Source organism: Bufo gargarizans, chromosome 2 (genome assembly GCF_014858855.1).
Source record: "Bufo gargarizans isolate SCDJY-AF-19 chromosome 2, ASM1485885v1, whole genome shotgun sequence".
Taxonomy (NCBI): domain Eukaryota; kingdom Metazoa; phylum Chordata; class Amphibia; order Anura; family Bufonidae; genus Bufo; species Bufo gargarizans.
The window spans coordinates 124,088,202-124,108,189 of NC_058081.1; the positions used below are offsets into that span (position 1 = coordinate 124,088,202).

The window sequence follows — 19,988 nt, forward strand, 5'->3', positions numbered from 1 at the left end:
TTAGGGCAAGAACATCCAGGGAAGAAATCCTAGAGTCTCTTCCGCTTCTAAAGATGGCCTCTAGTTTCCTGGCGGACGCCTCAGCGGAGACCATTAGATTCGCAGCCAAGTCCCAGTCTCAGACTAACGCTGCTAGACGGGCCCTCTGGCTCAAGTCCTGGTCTGGAGACGTAGCGTCAAAGAACAGACTCTGCTCCATTCCATTCTCTGGCTCGTTTATGTTCGGCCCAGTTCTGGACTCTATTCTCCAGAATGCGGCAGATAACAAGAAGGGGTTCCCTGAGGAGAAGCCAAAAAAACCCCAGCCCTTTCGGAGGCCCTCAGGCCAAAATCAGGCCAGGACCTATAGAGGGAAAGGAAAATCGGGCCGCTGGAGCTACCCCAAGGGTAGAGGCAGGGGTTTCCTCTTCAACCCCAACACCAATACAGGAAAACCATGACGCCAGACCAGTGGGAGGGAGACTTCGTCACTTTTGGGAAAGATGGAAGAGAGTTACCTGCAATCAATGGATCCTGGACTCCATCAGGGACGGCTTCAGGATAGATTTCAGAACTCCTCCTCCCCAAGTGTTCCAGGTGACCTATTTCGAATCTCCTCTCCTCCAACAGCAACTAAGGTCACATATTCAAGACCTCCTGGCTCTGGGAGCTATCACCCAGGTTCCTCCTCCCCAGCAGTTCACAGGCCATTACTCAAGACTTTTCTTTGTAAAGAAGCCAGACGGGTCAATGAGGACAATCATCAACTTAAAGTTTCTGAACAGGTGGGTGACGTACTACAGGTTCAAGATGGAGTCAATAAAATCCTCCACTCCTCTGATCCCTCCAGGTGCTCACCTTTGCACATTGGACCTCAAGGATGCGTATTACCACATCCCCATACATCCCCAACACCATCAGTACTTAAGGTTTGCGGTCAGGTACGGGAAGGAGACCTCTCACTACCAGTTCCAGTGCCTGCCGTTCGGTATCTCTTCTGCCCCCCGCCTATTCACAAAGGTAGTATCCGAAATGATGGCCTTCCTTCGCCAGAATACAATTACAATCGTGCCCTACCTGGACGACTTCTTGCTGATAGCAGACTCGGTTCAAAAATTGATGGGGGACATCCACCAAACCTTAGCCCTATTCAAGGACTTGGGGTGGATCGTGAACTACCCGAAATCCGACTTGATACCGGACACAAGAAAGGAATTCCTAGGCACTCTCCTGGATACAAGAATGCAACACTCATTTCTTCCAGAGAGAAAACAGACCAATCTGAGACAAAAGATAGAGTTGTTCAAAAAGAGGAAAACCCACTCGATCAGGGAAGCCATGCAGATCCTGGGTCTGATGACCTCCTGCATCTCAATAGTACCCTGGGCCCAATTCCACTCCAGGACCCTCCAGAATGCAGTTTTGACAGCTTGGAACAGAGACCACCGTTCTCTAAACTCCAGGATGAAAATATCGGGAAAAGTGATAAAATCCCTGTCCTGGTGGACAGAACCAGGGAATCTGGAGAAAGGAGTCCCGTGGAATTTGACTCCAGCCATAACCGTCACCACGGACGCGAGTCTGAATGGCTGGGGGGGGCATGTGGACCAGCATCTCTTCCAGGGGTCCTGGGTCCTTCAAGACAGGATAAGATCCTCAAACTACCGGGAACTGAAGGCAGTGCTGAAGACTCTGACAGCAGCCAAACATCTCCTCAAGGATCAACATGTCAGGATCCTATCCGACAACATTACTACGGTATGTTATCTAAAAAGACAGGGCGGTACCAGATGCCCGCTCCTTCAGGATCTAGCAGATCAAATCTTCATATGGGCAGAAAGGGAGGTTCGGTCCATTTCAGCAACCCATCTAAAGGGGTCTCAGAACTCGAGAGCCGACTTCCTAAGCCGTCACAGGATAGACGCGGGAGAATGGAATCTGAACAAACAGGTCTTCAGACAGGTCTGCCAGCTATGGGGTTATCCAGAAATAGACCTCTTCGCATCCAGGGGGAATTCTCAACTGGACTGTTTTTACTCACTAAACCCCAGCGAAAACCCAGTGGCAGTAGACGCCTTAGCCCAGAATTGGGACATGAAACTGGCCTACGCTTTTCCTCCTTTTCCCCTAATCCCGGCAGTCCTAAAGAAGATGAGGACCAGTACCACCACTCTGATCCTGGTCGCACCAGACTGGTCCAAGAGAGCTTGGTATCCCATCTTGAGGGAAATGTCGATCAAAGACCCGTACCCCCTTCCAGACAGGAAAGATCTGTTAACGCAGGGACCTCTGGAGCATCCCAATCTCAACAAGCTGAGACTGACTGCTTGGATCCTGAGAGGCAAACCCTGAGGAAGAAGGGTCTCTCCAATCAGGTAATATCAACACTGCAGCAATGCCGTAAACCGGTGACTTCAGCCATATATCTCAAAATATGGAAGAAGTTCTCATCTTGGCTAGTTCAGAATCATCCAGGGTCCAGTAATCCATCCATAGGCATTATACTAGATTTTCTCCAGAAAGGGTTCGATATAGGTCTAAGACCAGGTACCCTCAAGGTACAGATCTCAGCCTTAAGTTGCTGCTTAGATATACCATTGGCAGAACATAGGTGGGTCAAGAGATTTGTCAGAGCAGTCTCCAGAATACGGCCCACCCTGAGACAAACAGTCCCTGAGTGGGATCTAAATATAGTTCTAAATGGCCTATGTGATGCTCCCTTCGAACCTATCGAGGACATTCCCATCAAACTTCTATCCCTCAAGGCGGTGTTTTTAATAGCCATCACTACTGCTCGTAGGATAGGCGAAATTCAGGCCCTGTCAGTTAGGGACCCCTTTTTGAAAGTCCTAGACGATAGGATAGTTCTTAGGCTGGATCATTCCTTTCTTCCCAAAGTTGTCTCAACGTTTCACAGAGAACAGGAGATAATTCTCCCTTCGTTTTGTACCTCCCCCAAAAACATACAGGAGGAGCGGTTCCACTGTCTTGATGTAAGAAGAACGGTCCTCGCCTACATCAAGCGGACAAAATCCTGGAGAAAGTCAGCGAACCTCCTCATCCAATTCGGTGGTAGGAACAAGGGGAGCAAAGCCTCTAAATCCTCTTTAGCCCGCTGGATCAAGGAGACCATCAGGGAATGTTATAGACTGCAGAGTTCATCCTGCCCCATAACGTTGAGGGCTCATTCCACCAGAGCCATGTCCGCAACCTGGGCGGAGAAGGCTGGAGCTTCCATCGACCAGATCTGCAGAGCGGCAACCTGGTCCTCCTCCACTACCTTCGTCAGACACTACAGACTGGACTCTATGGCCAATCAGGACTTGGCTTTTGGCCGTAAGGTCCTACAAGCAGTGGTCCCCCCCTAAATGGCGTTCTAAGTTGTTAGTTCTCCATGGGTGCTGTCATGGAGGACGTCCTGGAAACATATGTTTAGTTTACCGGTAAACTGCTTTCCAGGAGTCCGGAATGACAGCACCCAATACTACCCCCCCATTTTCTGTTCCCTCCGGGACACTTTTTTGGTTTGTATATTTGTACTGCTACTGTATACAGTGTGAAGTAACACTTGTTCTTGAAATAAAGATGTGGCAGCCTATCCGGTGTAGTAAGTTATAAACACTGGAGCAAGGGGGTGGGGAGGGGCCCTTTAAACTGTCTCTCTTCCTGTCCCAACAGAAACCAGTAAGGACATCCTCCATGGGTGCTGTCATTCCGGACTCCTGGAAAGCAGTTTACCGGTAAACTAAACATATGTTTTGCCCTTTCTATGATCCGTCAGAGCACTAACCCCAAGAAATGGATCCTGTCTGTGGAGCATCCGCCTTCACTTGGTCAGCATTTGGTCAGTAATCCATCAGTATTGCTAAAGCCCAAAAAAAAATAAAAGTGGATCCAAAACAGAGATGGCACATGAATGGAATATTTGCATGTTTTCTGTGTTTTGTACCCACTCCTGATTTTGGCTACTAAATCATAAGCCAATTCTTATGCAAAATAGGGATCATGTCATGCAGGCCTTACAGCTGTTACATAGACAGGATCTGTTGTGCGTCTCATTTTTCCTTCCTTTTGACAGATCAGAAGAAGGGTCAATAAAATAATAATGTCATCCAGGCCGAAAGGCAAAATAGTGGCCCAGTCATGAAGTGAGGAGGGTGGGGACAGCATGAGAAGTGCACAGAGTGGCCTTATGACATAGTGGTGAGGTAGAAGAAGCATGAGGAGACCACAGAGTGGCCCAATGACAGAGTCTGGAGGTGGCAGCAGCAGCAGCATCAGGAGCACACAGAGTGACACAATGATAGAGTGCGGAGGTAGCGCCAGCATCAGGAGGAGGCCACAGGGTGGCACAATGACAGTGTGGAGGTGGCAGCATCATCAGGAGGCCATAGAGTGGCAAGGTGACATAGTGTTGAGGTAGCAGCAGCATCAGGAGAACACAGAGTGGCAAGATGACAAAGTGTGGAGGTGGCAGCAGCATCAGAAGACCACACAGTGGCAAGGTGACATAGTGAAGAGGTGGCAGCAGCATCAGGAGACCACAGAGTGGCAAGGTGACATAGTGAAGAGGTGGCAGCAGCATCAGGAGGCCACAGAGTGGCAAGGTGACATAGTGTTGAGGTAGCAGCAGCATCAGGAGAACACAGAGTGGCAAGGTGGCAGTGTTGATGTGTGAAAAGTCGACAGGCACTCTATATCTGGTTTTTGAAGATATTTATTAATGGATGTTTGTACAGAGTTTTGTTAAAATGCTAATTTTTATTCATTAAAAATTATTAAAAAATATTGGATTTGTTATTTGTGATGGGGGATGTGTGGTGTGATCTGGGTATTTAGAAGGTGTGACCCCACTTTGACAGACAGACGAGTGTCCGGCTGTGTACCAGCACCTCGTCCGTTCCTTGATATGGGTATTTCGCCTCAATTTTTAATATATACAACCCCATTTAAATATATACAAATTTTTATTTGTACAACGTCTCATATATACTCCCCTGATGCTCCCTTAGGACAAGACTACAAGTGGATGAGACCATCAACCACATAAAAAAACTGAAAAAAATAGTAAAAAATATGCTAAGCATAACAACTGAACCTGTATTAACCAGGAAAGCAACTAAAACTTTGTTAACCATGAAAATTCTATTTAACCATGAAAACCTTTCACCCCTTCTCATCTCAGAAAATCTATATGAACTCAAAACAATACAAACAAAATAACACACATACCCCCCAAAAAACTAACATACCCCAAAAAAACACATTGAAACCGCACTTGCGTTTTATGTGTTAAACAAACACAAAAGCATAAATGCTCAATCTCCAAGAATCAAAACATCATATTATATCAATAAACTAAGAAACAGAACCCCAAAAAAGAGACCAAAGGACCCCCAAAAAAATATCCAGATCCAATCAAACAATATGGACATAGACAATGTAAAGAAAAGATAAACAAAGACATGAAATATAGGAAAAAGACAAAAAAAAATCCTAGATTAAAAATAATCTAATTATCTATGATAACCATCAATATTTTGAATCCCAATACTTCAGGAACCAAACAAAAACATTAGAGTTATTAGCACAATAAGTATTCAAAATAATACAATCAGACAAAAAACGCACATACCCCCAAAAAAACGCATCAAAACTGCACCTGCGTTTTTTGTACCATTTAATCTACAAATACACAAACATCCAATCCCTGGCAACAAAACCTCAAAAAAGCCAATCACAACATCCTAAAAGACAACACAGAGAAAGAAATACCCCGCAAAAAAGAATCACATCTTAACAAGACATCAAATAAGACCGACACAGATTAACATTAAAACGAAAGAGAAAAAAATTGCAAACAAACTAACTTTTTTTCTCTAAAACATGACAATTAACAACACTAAGCTACATGCCCAACTCCAATTAGCAATATCCAGGCCGGGTTTTTTGGTGGGACAATAAAGAAGTGGGTATAAAAGAGGGCAGTCTAATGAATCCAATATGGCCACTGATGAAGATGTAGGAACACCTCGAAACGCGTATGGCAACTTGGCATCATTTTGCAACTACCCATCAAAACCCACGCCTTTGGTAAAAGGACCTCAGACCATCGCAATTACATAAGGAATCCTTTGCAAATTTTCATACGAGGCATAAAATACGAAGAAGAAAATTAACAAACTGAACGGCCAACAACCACGTGGTAGGTCACGTGAGACGCCGATCTAGCAGGAAAAGGCGCGCAACACACAGCGTGCACGAACAAACCGCCAGAAAAATCGCACCGGCTACCACTCTACCAGACGCCGACCCAGCAAGAAAAAGCGCGGGACATACAGTGTGTGCGAACAAACCGTCAGGAAGATCGTATCTGCTACCGCTCTACCAAAAGAGGTACCCAACTTGGACCGTAGGGTGAGTACAAACAATTGCTGTGTGGGACGCCACCAGCAATAAACCAAAAGCGAACTTTATACAACAAACCGATTGTTTCTGACAGGAGACTAATTTTGCCTGCAAATTAACGGTACTGGACTAACTTCAGACCCTTTTGTCAGCTCTGTTTTAATTTTTAATTCTCAACACACATATTTTTTACCTTTTTGGACAATTTCTTGGACATTATTGGATTCTTATCCTTATAATTTATTTTTTTTCTATACTTTTACTTGATTCCATCACAATAATTAGTTTGATTTATGTTCATCGAAAAATTCGCATTGATTATATTTTTCAAAATTTTTTCACACTTTTTGATTATTTACTCCTCACGATTAGACATTATTACCTCACTACCTGGGTGACAATACCATCACCACACACAACCCAAGCCCCCCACACCGGAGCAATACTATTAGGTCACACCTTCTAAATACCCAGATCACACCACACATCCCCCATCCCAAACAACAAATTAACAAATCCAATATTTTTTTATAATTTTTAATGAATAAAAATTAGCATTTTAACAAAACTCTGTACAAACATCCATTAATAAATATCTTCAAAAACCAGATAGAGTGCCTGTCGACTTTTCTTACTTCTAATAATTACATGCCCATCAGTGGTTAGGTGAACCACCTCCGACAAGAGCACCACTCCAGGGAATAATCTGGGAGAGCCACTATTACTCTTGTACAACATAGTGTGGATGTGGCAGCAGCATCAGGAGACCACAGAGTGACCCGGTTATGGAGTGTGGAGGTGGGTGGAAATACCAATACCAGCTGAAGATGGTGGGTAAAAGAAGGAGAACTTTACATCAGATGTGTGGCAGCATCAGAATAGTAGCTGGGGCAGGTAGCCAGAAGAAACCTGTCTCTTTTGTCAAAGTGTTGGTGTGGCACCATGGATGATCTAGTCTGATGCATCAGGCATTGGTAGGTGGAAATCCTGCCTGATCTATGCCTGATTCATCTTGAGAAAGGTTAGTCTCTCCACATTTTGGGTGGACAGACAAGTTCTTCATGGGTTAACTATGGCCCCCGCCGCACTAAACACCCACTCTAATGCCACACCACTGGCCGGGCAGGACAGGTTTTCCAGCGCAAACTCTGCCAGTTGCGGCCACAAATCCAGTTTGGCCACCCAGTAGTACAGCAGATCTTCAATGTGGGGTGGCAGGTTGCTGTCCAAGTATGCCACCACCTGCTGGTTCAGGTCCTGCTCCAGGTCTAGCTGCTGCTGGTGAGTAGTTTCTTCACTAGGCGGGTGAAGAAAGCTGCTCATCAGGGACTCTAGACTAAAGTTTCTGCTGATTGATCTGGAACAGCTGGGGGATGCGCTTCTTCTGCTGCAGCTCAAGGAAGGTGTGCTTGGCGGTGTATGAGTGGCGGAAGTGCATGCAAAGTTTCCTGGCCATTTTTAAGATGTCTTGCAAATGGGTGGAGGACTTCAGGAACCTCCTGACAACCAGACTGAACACGTGTGCCATGCAAGGCGCATAGCTCAGCCCACCTCGACGCAGTGCCGACACCATGTTCTTCCCATTGTCGGTCACCATGGTTCCAATTTTGAGTTGTTGCAGAGAAAGCCAGGATTTGATTTCTTGATGAAGGACATGGAGCAGTTCCTCCCCTATATGACTCCATTCGCCCAGGCAAATGAGGTGCAGAACAGCATGGCACTACCGTGCCCTGCACATGTCGTATGCTGGAGGGGCACTGTGAATTGCCCTTGCATTGGAGGCTGAGGACATGGTGGAGGATAAGAAGGGCAGAGTTGAACATTGTCGCAGGACCAACGGCGTGAGAACGTGGAGGCAGAAGCAGCGTCACCTGGTCACGTTGCTGGTCTGGCTTGGCAGGAACCACATTCACACAGTGGGCCAAAAAGAACATGTATTGTCCCTGACCGAAGTTACATCTCCACACGTCGATGCTGCCGTGCACTTTAGCAGACACCGACAGGCTCAAGGACTGGCCCACCTTCTGTTCTACATACATGTGCAGGGCTGGTACTGCATTTTTGGCAAAGAAATGATGGCTTGGGACTCTCCACTTCAGCTCTGCACAAGCCATCAGTTCTGCTGAATCCACCACTTGGAAAGGGAGGGACTGCAGCACCAGCAACTTGGCCAGAAGCATATTCAGCTTCTGTGCCATTGGATGAGTGCACACATACTGTTGTCTCTTGGCAATCGCTATGGTGATCGATTGCTGAGGGAATGACTGATGAGGAGAACGAGGAGGGGGAGGAACAGGAGCATCAGGACCTACAGATGATGGGAAGGACAGACAGCTCCCTTCGGCTGAGGTGGTGGAGCCTTGACTGCCTGAAATCGGGTGCATGCCACTGGGTGATGCAGCAATAGCTGCGGCAGGCTGGACCACCACATCAGAGCCACGGTTCTCCCAGGCCACTTTATGGTGACGATGCATATGTTGAAGCCGGGCCGTGTTGCCAACATTGGCACCCTGGCTATGCTTCACCTTCTGCCTACAGATTCTAAAAATGGCCATGTTCAATTCCTCTGGAGGCTTAAAAAAAAATACCACACCGCCGAGTAGGTGATTTTACCCCCAACACTCTGCACTGACTGACTGCTACCACCACTGCTTCCGTGAACCCCTGCACCACTAATTTCCGGGCCTGGTAACCTCCAGCAAAGCAGTCTACCCCGGGCACGTTTGGCTCCCGACCTTGCACTGCTGCCACCCTGCTCACTCCCGGACTTGCTAGAGACTTGCTGGCTCCACCGCTGCCTCACGGGCAAGCTGCCACCCTCTTCTCCCAATAATGTTGAAGCCCTTTATTCACCCGCCTCCCAAGTGCGATCAGCTACATCATCATCATCGAGTACTGTCTGCACGTCACTGATGTCCTCCTCAACGGTCTCTGGATCAGGAGCCTGACCGCTTGCAACACCAGCTCCCACGCCACTCTCCTAATCACTACTTGCCCGCCTACCGGAGGAAGCAGTGGATGTCTCTTCTACATCTTAGCTGGCCAGTAGCTGCTGACTGTCCTCTAGTAGCTCTCCCTTGCTGTATAGTGGAGCTGAGCCCACAGCATATAATACTTCTCTGGCTGAGGAAACAGACAAGGACAGAGGCAGGTTGGGGACAGGTGAGGGCACAAGGTCTGCTACCGGGCCATGCTAAAGGCTATGTCTGACGAACCCACCGACTCTTGGCTGGTGGTGTCTGATTTGACTTGGGATGAAGTGGATGACCGAGCCAATAATTCAAGAACTGCTGGGTAGCTGGTCAAGACACGACCACTAGATGACACCGGGAGTTCAGCCTCTCGTTGCGACTCCTGCTACCACACCCCCTTACTCTGCTGCAACCTGTGCCTGTGCCACAAACATTTAGGCGCCTCAGCCCCTCCCCTTTGCAGGGCCACTTCTCTGTCTGACATACTGTTAGATCAAATAAATAAATAAAAAGGAAATTAAAACACCCCAAAAAAGTCTTTAATTTTCTCACTTTACCACACAATGGCTAATAAGCCCTTTTTTCCCACTAATACACACCATAAAGGGCTTTAGAACATATAACTGCACAGCTGAACGGCAAATAGGCCCTTATTTTTTTCCACTTATACATGCCAAAAAGGGCTTTAGAATATATAACTCACCGCTGAACGTAAAATCTATATATTTTTTGCCACTAATACACTCCAAAAAGGGCTTTAGAACATCTAACTGCACCCCTGAACGGCGAATAGGCCTTTTTTCCCACTTATACATGCCACAAAAGGGCTTTAGAACATCTAACTGCACCACTGAACGGCAAATAATATATATATATATTCTTTGCCACTAATACACGCCAAAAAGGGCTTTAGAAAATATAACTGCACCGCTGAACGGCAAATATATATTTTTTGCCACAAATACATGCCAAAAAGGGCTGTAATTTTCTCACTTCACCACACAACGGCAAATACTTCTTTTTTTTTTGCCACTAATACACGCAAAAAAGGGCTTTAGAACATATAATCCAGCTGTTCCTGGGTAACTACCATTTAACAGCTGAGCAAAACAATGTATGTTTCTCAAGTTACATATAAATATCTTAAAGAAGTATTCATATAATATAATGTTAGGTCATATTGGTAGAATATGTCATAAAATTATGATTGTCGGGAGCCACCCTCTGTGACCCCTACCTATCCAGGGAATAAGTGAATGGACTGTGTTGTAGTTCCTTGTATAGCAGGTGGGTGAGGCAACTCAGAGAAGTGAGGCTCCCTAATCAAAAATATAAGAGGGGAATCCCAGCAGTCTGGATAGCATATTCAAACAATGATCCACACCAACATCAGTGGGTTAATCCCTTTAACTTCAAGGGCCATTTTTGTGCACAATCCATTAAATGACAAAGTCATGTCTACTATATCTCCATTTGTCTTTGTTCACCAACCACTGATGTAGCATGTGTGATAACAAGAGATTAGTCCACATTTCCACAGACATACAGACCATACAACCACTAGAGATGGCCATACATACTTCTTAGTCAATTCCGCCCTTTTTTGTGGGACCAACTAACCATCCAATTTCTATGCCGCTTCTATGATCTGCTGGATTTCAACATGTCCAATCCTTGTGTTCTCACGAGAGATATATCACCACCAGAGGTCTCTGGCGGCAACTTACTCCCTTCACCCTATTTAAAACATATGCATGCTTGACCAAGATAAGTATGCGGGGGGGGGACAACAGAAAAACAAGAGTTCAGCCAACCGCTATTTAAAGTTTATGACCAGCTTAACTTTTCACACTGCTTAATATTAATCAATTTTACAGGTAAATATAACAACTTTTTAAATATATCATATTCAAAGAAAATTTCCCTTTTTCTAGAGTTACTACTAAAATGGCACATACAAGTAATTTAATGGTCAGATATAGCATTATCGCTCATGTATACATATATGGCAGCTTATTATTAGTTATCTGAATTGATACACTTTAAGTTGATTGCACTATTGGTTCAATGCCTGACTAATCTTATTAGGGAACTGTTGTGTATACACAAGGAGTGAAGGTAACATATGGATATACAACCTCTGTAAAGCTGTATCATAAAAAGATCCAATAATATTAAACCTTCATTTATGATGCTGTTAATAGGCTCTTAATGTAGGAAATGCCTCTTGCTTCCACTTTAATGTACTCTTCACAGCATGTGGTATTTTTGATTTGCTCATAAAACTCTCACATCCTATTTTAACATGTTGAATACATTTTGTAATATGGTTATAAACAATACAGTTTTATCATTTAGATGATGGAGTGCTGCCAGATATCAAAGGAAAGCTTTGCACATATTACTAAAATAATATCCTAACATTGTTAATATCTACCTGATTTTACACAATTTGTGTGCTCTGTAAATCCAACCCTGCTAATTATATTCTAGAAGCCAAGCTGTAGGTAACTAAACGCATTTAGGCCAATGGAATATACAAAGAGATGGATTATTAGACTAAGCTCTCCAGTTCTTATAGTATGCAGTGCTGTATATGGTGGACATTACCGGACCATTAAGGTTCTATAATGGGATTCTATAACACCGATGTGAACCCTGCCTAAAGATTTTCCATTTTTGTTTTTCACTCCCCGCCTTCCCATAGTCCTAACTTTCTAATTTTTCTGTTCACATAGCCTTATGAAGGCTTATTTTTTGTGGGACAAGTTGTACTTTACAATGGCATCATTTACAACGTTCGCTATGCTGTAAAATTGACCTATCATCATTCTCCAGGTCATTACGGTTACAACTATACCACACTATAATATTTCTTACGTTTTAATACAAAAAAAAAAGCCGTGAGAAAAAAATATATATTTTCGGGCCCATCTGTACTTTTCAGTGATACCATTTTGAAGTGTATGTGAGTTTTTGATCACTTTTTATAAAAAAAAATCTTGGGGAAAGTCCCAAAAAATTGTGAATTGGCATTTTTTTATTTAATTGTCCTGTTACGCCATTTGCCGTATGCCATTAATATTGTTATATTTTAATTGTATAGGCATTTTCACATGCGGTGATGCCCATGATGTTTATTTTTTTATTGGTTAAGTATTTTTATTTTAAGGAAAGGGGGGTAATTTGAACTTTTATTTTTTTTATGTTTTTAAAAACTTTTTTTTTTTTTACTTTTTTAAGTCACCCTGGGTAACTATAACTGGCAATTATTAGAATGCTTATTGTGTTCATTGGTGGCTATATCGCCATCATTGAACACTTCATTTTCAATATAACAATACATTTCTGCCACCTAGTGGTCTGTATTGGTATATTCCTCTAATAGATAGGCTTTGGGCTATTAGATCAGTGTAACGGGTTCCCGGATCTCAGCCGGGTAACACTGTTACCAGAGCAGAAGCGCGCAGCTCCCTCTTCCAGACTGCTCTGATGCCATGGTCACTTTTGACCACGGCATCTGAAGGTGGAAATGTATGCAATCAGTCTGTAAAGGTTCTCATTTATCCAGGTCATGGTATATCTGTAAAGAATAAATCAAGACAAGTGGACTTACTGTAAGTCCAGTTGCCTTGATTTATTCTTTACAGATGTATGCAATCAGTTTTATGGCTATTTTAAACAGCAGAAACCGGGTGCCTATGGCGCCTGTTGCAAATGCGAGTGGGCGCCATGTTTAAAGACAGGACTAAATCCTTCCTGACTGGGCGCTTTGTCTATTTTTCAGGAAATGCTTTTGCAAAAGCCATAACTTTTTTTCCCTTCAGTTTATTTAAATCACTTATAGGTCTTTTTGGTGATACACTGGGATTTATTTTTATGTAATTTTTAATTTAGTTTTTTCTTTATCCAAAAACACCTAAAAAAGAAAAAAAAATTCTTTACATTTTCACATTTTTCACATTTTGTTAAAGGGCTTGTCTGGTTTCCTATATTGATGACCTAAACATAGGATAGGTTACAGACAGGTGGGAGCCCAACTCCCACCACCCTGCCAATCAGCTGCTTGAAGAGAATTCAGTGGCCTGCACTGTTTACCTGCTCGCCATAGACATTGAAGCAGCAAGCCGTGTAATTAGAGGTCCTCCGTCCCACTTGAAGTGAAAGGAACTGAGAAGCTGTAATTATACCTGGGCAATTATAATTGGGCCCCCGACAACCTGATATTGATACCTAACCCTACGGATAGGTGAACAATACTGGAAACCAGATAACTCCTTTAATAGCACAAAGTGCAACTAAAATCTAAATATTTTAAATTTGATAGGCCTCTTGCAGACAACCATATGGCTTTTTCAGTATTTTGTGGTCCGCAAAAAATGGATCCGCAAAAAATATGGATGATGTCCGTGTGCATTCCGTTTTTTGCTGGCCCCTCATAGGACAGTACTATCCTTGTCCATTATGCGCACAATAATTGGACATGTTCTATCTTTGAACAGAAAAGAAATACGGAAATGAAAGACATACGGAGTACCTTCCTTTTTTTTGCAGATCCATTAAAATGAATAGTTCCGTATACGGTCCGTATACGGAGAGCAAAAAACGGAATGTAAATGGAAAAAAATAAGTTTGTGTGCAAGAGGCCTTACAGTTGCTTTGATATAGGGGATATACTGTATATGGTTTATGGACCCCAGGGCTAAACTCAAAGATGTAGTGTGGGTTAGTAGTGGCTAGAAAAGAGCAAAGTTATAAAAAATTTGATTTGGCTGCTTCGCCGAATTTTACTAAGAAATTTGATTTGAAACTAATTACCGTATTTGTCGCCCAATAAGACGCGCAGGCCCATAAAATGCACCTAGCTTTTAGAGGAGGACAGTAAGAATTTTTTTTTCCATTACACCTCAGGTCAGACCAACAATCAGACCCCCAATGTTAATCAGACCTCAGATCAGACCCCCACTGCCTTAGATCAACCCCCTAACCTTCAGCCATCTATCAGCCTTCATGTCAGCCATCAGCCCCTATTTTAGCAATCAGTGATATGTCAGCCCTAGGGGCGGACATATCTCCTGTGGAAGCCGGTTCAGCTGCACAGGGGCACGGCGTGTGAGGGGACCCATTCATACTAGTGAGCGCTTCTAGAAGCGCTCACTAGTATCATACTAGCAAGCGCATCAAGAAGTGCTCACTAGTATGAATGGGCCCCCTCTATTATGAAAGAGAGAGGCGCTTACTTACCCCTCTGGCTCTGCTTCCTCCCTAGTCTCCTCCAGCCTGACTGCGTACAGTCCGCACTAAGACCTGACGCTGTATGCAGTCAGGTCACGTGACTGTACAGCGCGGGCTGTTGGAGACCAGCAGGGCAGGCACTCACATCAGGACACCCTGGCGGAAATGGAGAGCAGAGGAGCAGAAGAGGTAAGTTTTAATTATTTATTTTTAGTCTGATCTGAGGTCTGATGGGGGTCTTTCACATTGATATGGGGGGCCTGAATAAATAATTAATAACTGATATTAGGGGGGTCCTCCTGACTCTGCGGATTCTAAGCAAGTGACATATGGGGGGGGGGGGGCTGAAAAATTGACATATGGGGGCCTGCCTATTTTAGATACTGGCAGACATGGGGGCACTATGGAGGGGGAAGAGCACTATGGGGGGCCCTATCTTGTATACTGGCACACATGGGGTGCACTATGGGGAGGGGAGCAATATAGGGGCCCTATCTTATATACTGGCACACATGGGGGCACTATGGAGAAGGGGGGAGCATCTATGGGGCATCTACTGGGGACCCTATCTTATATACTGGCACACATGGGGGCACTATGGAGAAGGGGAAGAGGAGCACTATTGGGGTCATTAAATAGGGGAATTATACTGGCACACATTATGGGGGCATTTTATACTGGCACATTGTCAGGCACAATGGGGATAAGGGGAGGCGCACTATTGGGGCACGATATAGGAGTATTTTATACTGCTGCAAATTATAGGACACTATGGGGACCTCGTCTCAACTGGGGGCACTAAGATGTTTTTTGGGCACACAGTAGGGGGGCATTGGCACACATTATGAGGGCACTAGGGGACATTGGCTCTACAGGGGGCACGATTTTTTATACTGCCACACAACAGGGCATTTTTATTTTTACTGTAACACATTATAAAGAGTATTATTACTACCAGGGGCATTATGGTGGGCTTTATCACAGTTGAGGAACTATGAGGAACTTGAATACTGGTATGAGCACTATGGGAGCATTATTACTTCTGGGACACAGTCGGAAATTATTACTGTAGGGGCACTATTACTACTACGTGTTGTCTGGCAGATAATTATTTCTATTGGTGGGACTTTGGGGAGCAGTATTACTGTAGGGGGCATCCTGGCACAGTATCAGCTTAGCACAATTATTTTTGGGGAACATTATGTTTACACTATTAGTATAAGGGACACTGTTTCCTGTTCGCAGTTATTTTTTAGGACACTGTGTGCCAATAATTATTGAAGGGGAACTATCTGTGTGTAACCTGTGTAGGGAGCACAGCGGGCACAGTATTGGGGGTGGCAGGATGGGGTGTTCAGAAGGTGGGAGGATGATGGAAAACTAGGAAACTAAGATGTCTGTCTGTCAAACTCTGCAGATAGAAGTGATGGCTGAAAGAAATCATCATGCCGGTCTGGTCTGAAAGGAGAAGATGAGCACAGAGAACATCTACATCGAAGGAGACATCACTGGAAGGAAGAGGTATGTGGGGCTGTAATAGGCTACTTTCACATCTGCATTAGTGATTTTGGCAGAATGTTCCAGCAGAGAACAGCCTGCTGAGTTCACTGGATCCGGCACTGCTCGATGCAGACAGAATGCCCACTGGCCCCATTGACTATAATGGGGTACGGCAGAGATCTGGCCACAATTTGGCAAAAATGCACAGAATCAGCGGGACACAAACCGCTGCATGCTGCAGTTTGCGTCCGGCCGATTCCTTGCATTTTCTGCCGGATCAGGTGGCCGGAGCGTAGTGCCGCAGGTGTGAAAGTAGCCTTACCTTGTATGTTTTGTATTGCTATAAGTAATGTTAGGACGGAATAGGTTAGGTTGCGAATTTGGCTGGGGGGGGCACATTTTTTGCACAAAGGCCCTCTGCTCTCTGTGTCTGTCCCTAGTCAACCCCCAGCCCTCATGTCAGCCATCAGCCCTCATGTCAGCCATCAGCCCTTATGTCAGCCCCCAGCCATCAGCGCAAATAAAATAAATAAAAAAACACTTACCTCTCCTGCTCCTGGATGCCACCGCTCCTCACCATCACGAGCCTTGCGGGGGTAAGGGCGCGTTGTTCCTGCTCCTAGAGGCTCCGTTCTCCCACCTTTGTCGCCTCTCTCCAAGTCCTGATTGACAGGGCCAGGCAGCGCTCACATCTGTCTGCCAGCCCTGTGCTCTGGTGAAATCTTGCTCTGTTCAGCATTTGGCGCAGGTGCGGTGAGGGAAAGACGCTTGCAGGCTGCCAGCTTCCTCACCGCGCCTGTGCCAAATACTGAATTAAAGTATCCCACGAATAATGTAAAAAAGGGAAATCAGACATCATAAAGTACATGACAATCCAGAGATCTCCACATTCATTGCTCTGCTAGATTTATATCAAGCTTATTTTCTGCTGCAGCTAAGGGGGCGTGTCCATGCTCTCCCTATCATAGCTCAGGAGGCAGTTGAAGGATGAAACTGAGCATGTGCGGCCATCTCAGTGAGCCGGACAAAGAAATCAGAAAAAAATAAACATCAGGTGGTGCTGTACAGATGCATTTTATTGAATAACACAGTAGCTAGGCATAATTTTTAATATCATGCAATTACAAAAGAATTCCGAGCCACATGCTGTATAATAATATTGTGGGACAACCCCTTTAAATCCCATGAATTATGACATTTTATTCAAAGTTATATTCTAATTGTCTAGCTCCCATCATTCTTTCCCATTGTCAGGTGCACAGTTATGCACTATTGTTTATGATAAATACCTAGCGTGCTGTATTTCTAATAGTGTACTATACCGTTCAAGTGTACAAAAAGTGTAGAACTGTAATGATCAATGTCATCTGTACAGCACTTACTATTTATGGTGAAATCAGTTTGTTAGATTCCTGTTATTAGATGATGAGCTGATTAGTCTACCTTCCAGAAGTGCAATGAAGGGGAGAGATACTGTATTTTAGAGATTTGCAGAACTGGAAGTGCTACTACTGATTTTTCCACTAGATGGAGCTCTAACATCACAATCCCATTCATTTCAGGCAGTGTTTTAAACCTTGCAAAACCGATAATAATAAAACTAGACATATTTCCGAAAGCTCACGGCAGCTTGTATATTATTTGAGCATAATAGAGGACAATATTCATTACCTACATGGAAATCCTGCATCACAATAGTATAGGAATAAACCCCATACATGCCTTGTCTGTGACTTTAATATTAAAACGAAATAAAAGCGTAAAACATATTGACCAATGCAATGAACGGAATACATTATACGGAGTAATCGATTATTCATGGAGAACTCCAGTGGTAAAGTTGGACCCGTTTCAGAAGGAAACTGACGGCACCAGTGTGGATAATCTTAAAGCCTTGCTTGTCCCACATTCCTGGCTAGTGCGGGGCTGAAGGATTTTACATGTTTGTGTGTGTCTATGGAGGGATTACAGAGATATATTTAACACATAGCGGAGCTTGTCATGTTTTGCTCAGTGTTATGACGACCATCTGTTAGGCCTGCACTCAGGCCATGAGGGCACTATCAGTCTAATTTGGTACTGACTATGATTCTCAACCTTGGTAATATTGTATTCTGTGACTCAGGAACTGCCATAGTGTTTAGACTCATTAATTTAATAAATGTGCGACTATGAGACAAAGTATTGTAACACCCCTACACCCTGCTACTGTCCTTAATGGTCTAACATAAAGTCCTCTATGCATTATGTTCAAGGTCCTCCACACTGTGCATTTCTAATGTTATGTAACTGTTCATGCAATGTGCCTGGTTCAACAGCAGGTGGCAGCAAACACGGCAGAGCTGTACTTAGGTAGAATGGAACCTTATATTCCATTCACCTCCTCCTCCTCCTCTGGAGAGAGGTGGGCAAGTCCTACTTCCTGCAGGAAGTCTGTCTAGTTGACCCCCAGCTAGAGGAAGGGTGTGCAGGGGCATGTCTCTGATGGATGTGCCCACACCAGCCAGAGCAACCTAAGCTCTGCTGGCCATGGAGGCCAAAGCTTGGAGCCAGGAGGCAAGTTCCCTGGCATAACCATTACAAAGTGAAATGCAGCATGCAGAAGAAGCTGAGTTATGCAGCCAGCACATCGGTATTCATATGTAACGTCAGGATGCAGTTGTGTGAAATCAAAATGGAAGAAACTGGACCCTGGTCACTAAATACATTGAAAGTCAAAGGGTGACGGATCTGTTTTTTTCTTTATGACTGTACACAAAACTGCAGCTTGCAGCGGTTTTGTGGCCGGTCACAAAATGGAATGCTGCCTGAACGGCATGAGGACCAAACGTTTCTTTTCCAATTTTGAGATCTAATACCGGAAAACAGCAAGGCAAGTGTGAACAGGCCTTAGCTCTGTTTAGCACTATGTGGACATACATTGAGATCATTTGAGTGGTGTATAGGTCTCAGGCACTATGTGTATGCCCTGAAGACTGAGAATAGGAGATGTGCTAATTTTAAGGTTGGTGCACGTGGCCCCTATGTGATAGTGTAACATATCTGTATGGACAAGGACAAGCTCCACCTGCAGCCATAAGTACGCTGAGCAGAGTTCAATCGGATACTCTATTGGTAAGGCATGGTTAAAGGGAATCTGTCCCAGTGACCTCCCTGTACAACTGTTGCATAGCTGTGATTAACCTGTTAAAACACTTTTTTTCTTTGGTTGATCTGAAGCTCCTTTCCTGAGTTATGATACTTTTTCTTATAGGTTTAATGAAAATTATGGCCATCTTTAAGGGAATCTGTCACCAGCGACCGGCCTATCCAACTGTTTGCACATAGCTAGGGGTTCACCTGATTAAAACAGTTTTTTAATCCTGTTCCCAAGTTATGATACTTTTTCTTAATATGCAAATTAGGCCTTTGGTGCAATGAGGACATCACCATTGCTCTTGTTACACCCAAGCTCTACTCTCTATTCTAAAACCAGCCCCTCCCTCGCTACTTTGCCACCGCCTGGCCCTGTCAATCAAATGAGGCAGAGAGGACCTGGCCACAGAAAAGAGCAGAGCTTGAGTGCAGTAAGAGCAACGGTGACATGTTCATTGCACCAAAGGCCACATTTGCATATTAAGAAAAAGTATCATAACTAGGGAACAGGATTAACAAACAGTGTTTTAATCAGGTGAACCCCAGCTATGTGCAAACAGTCGGATAGGGGGGTCGCTGGTGACAGATTCCCTTAAAGGTGGCATAATTTTCATTCAACCTATAAGTCAATGGTGGAATTTATACCTCAAGGGTCCATGTGGAAGAACTCTGGGCATGCGATGCTTTGGTCCCTGTCTTATGGAACAGGAACCTGTAGACCATCTGTGCCGTATGTGGACCTCACTGCGTTATAAATAC

The 19,988-nt window shown here is 44.3% G+C and overlaps 1 protein-coding gene across 1 annotated transcript; it reads left to right on the forward strand.

Annotated features, from left to right (window-relative positions):
* The first annotated feature begins 342 nt into the window (after positions 1 to 342).
* Positions 343 to 3,672, forward strand: LOC122929578. The gene is made up of 2 exons (XM_044283200.1): positions 343 to 2,354; positions 2,949 to 3,672. Exons 1-2 carry the CDS (start codon positions 483 to 485, stop codon positions 3,345 to 3,347), a joined length of 2,271 nt encoding a protein of 756 aa, XP_044139135.1. The 5' UTR covers positions 343 to 482; the 3' UTR covers positions 3,348 to 3,672.
* Positions 3,673 to 19,988: the final 16,316 nt, after the last annotated feature.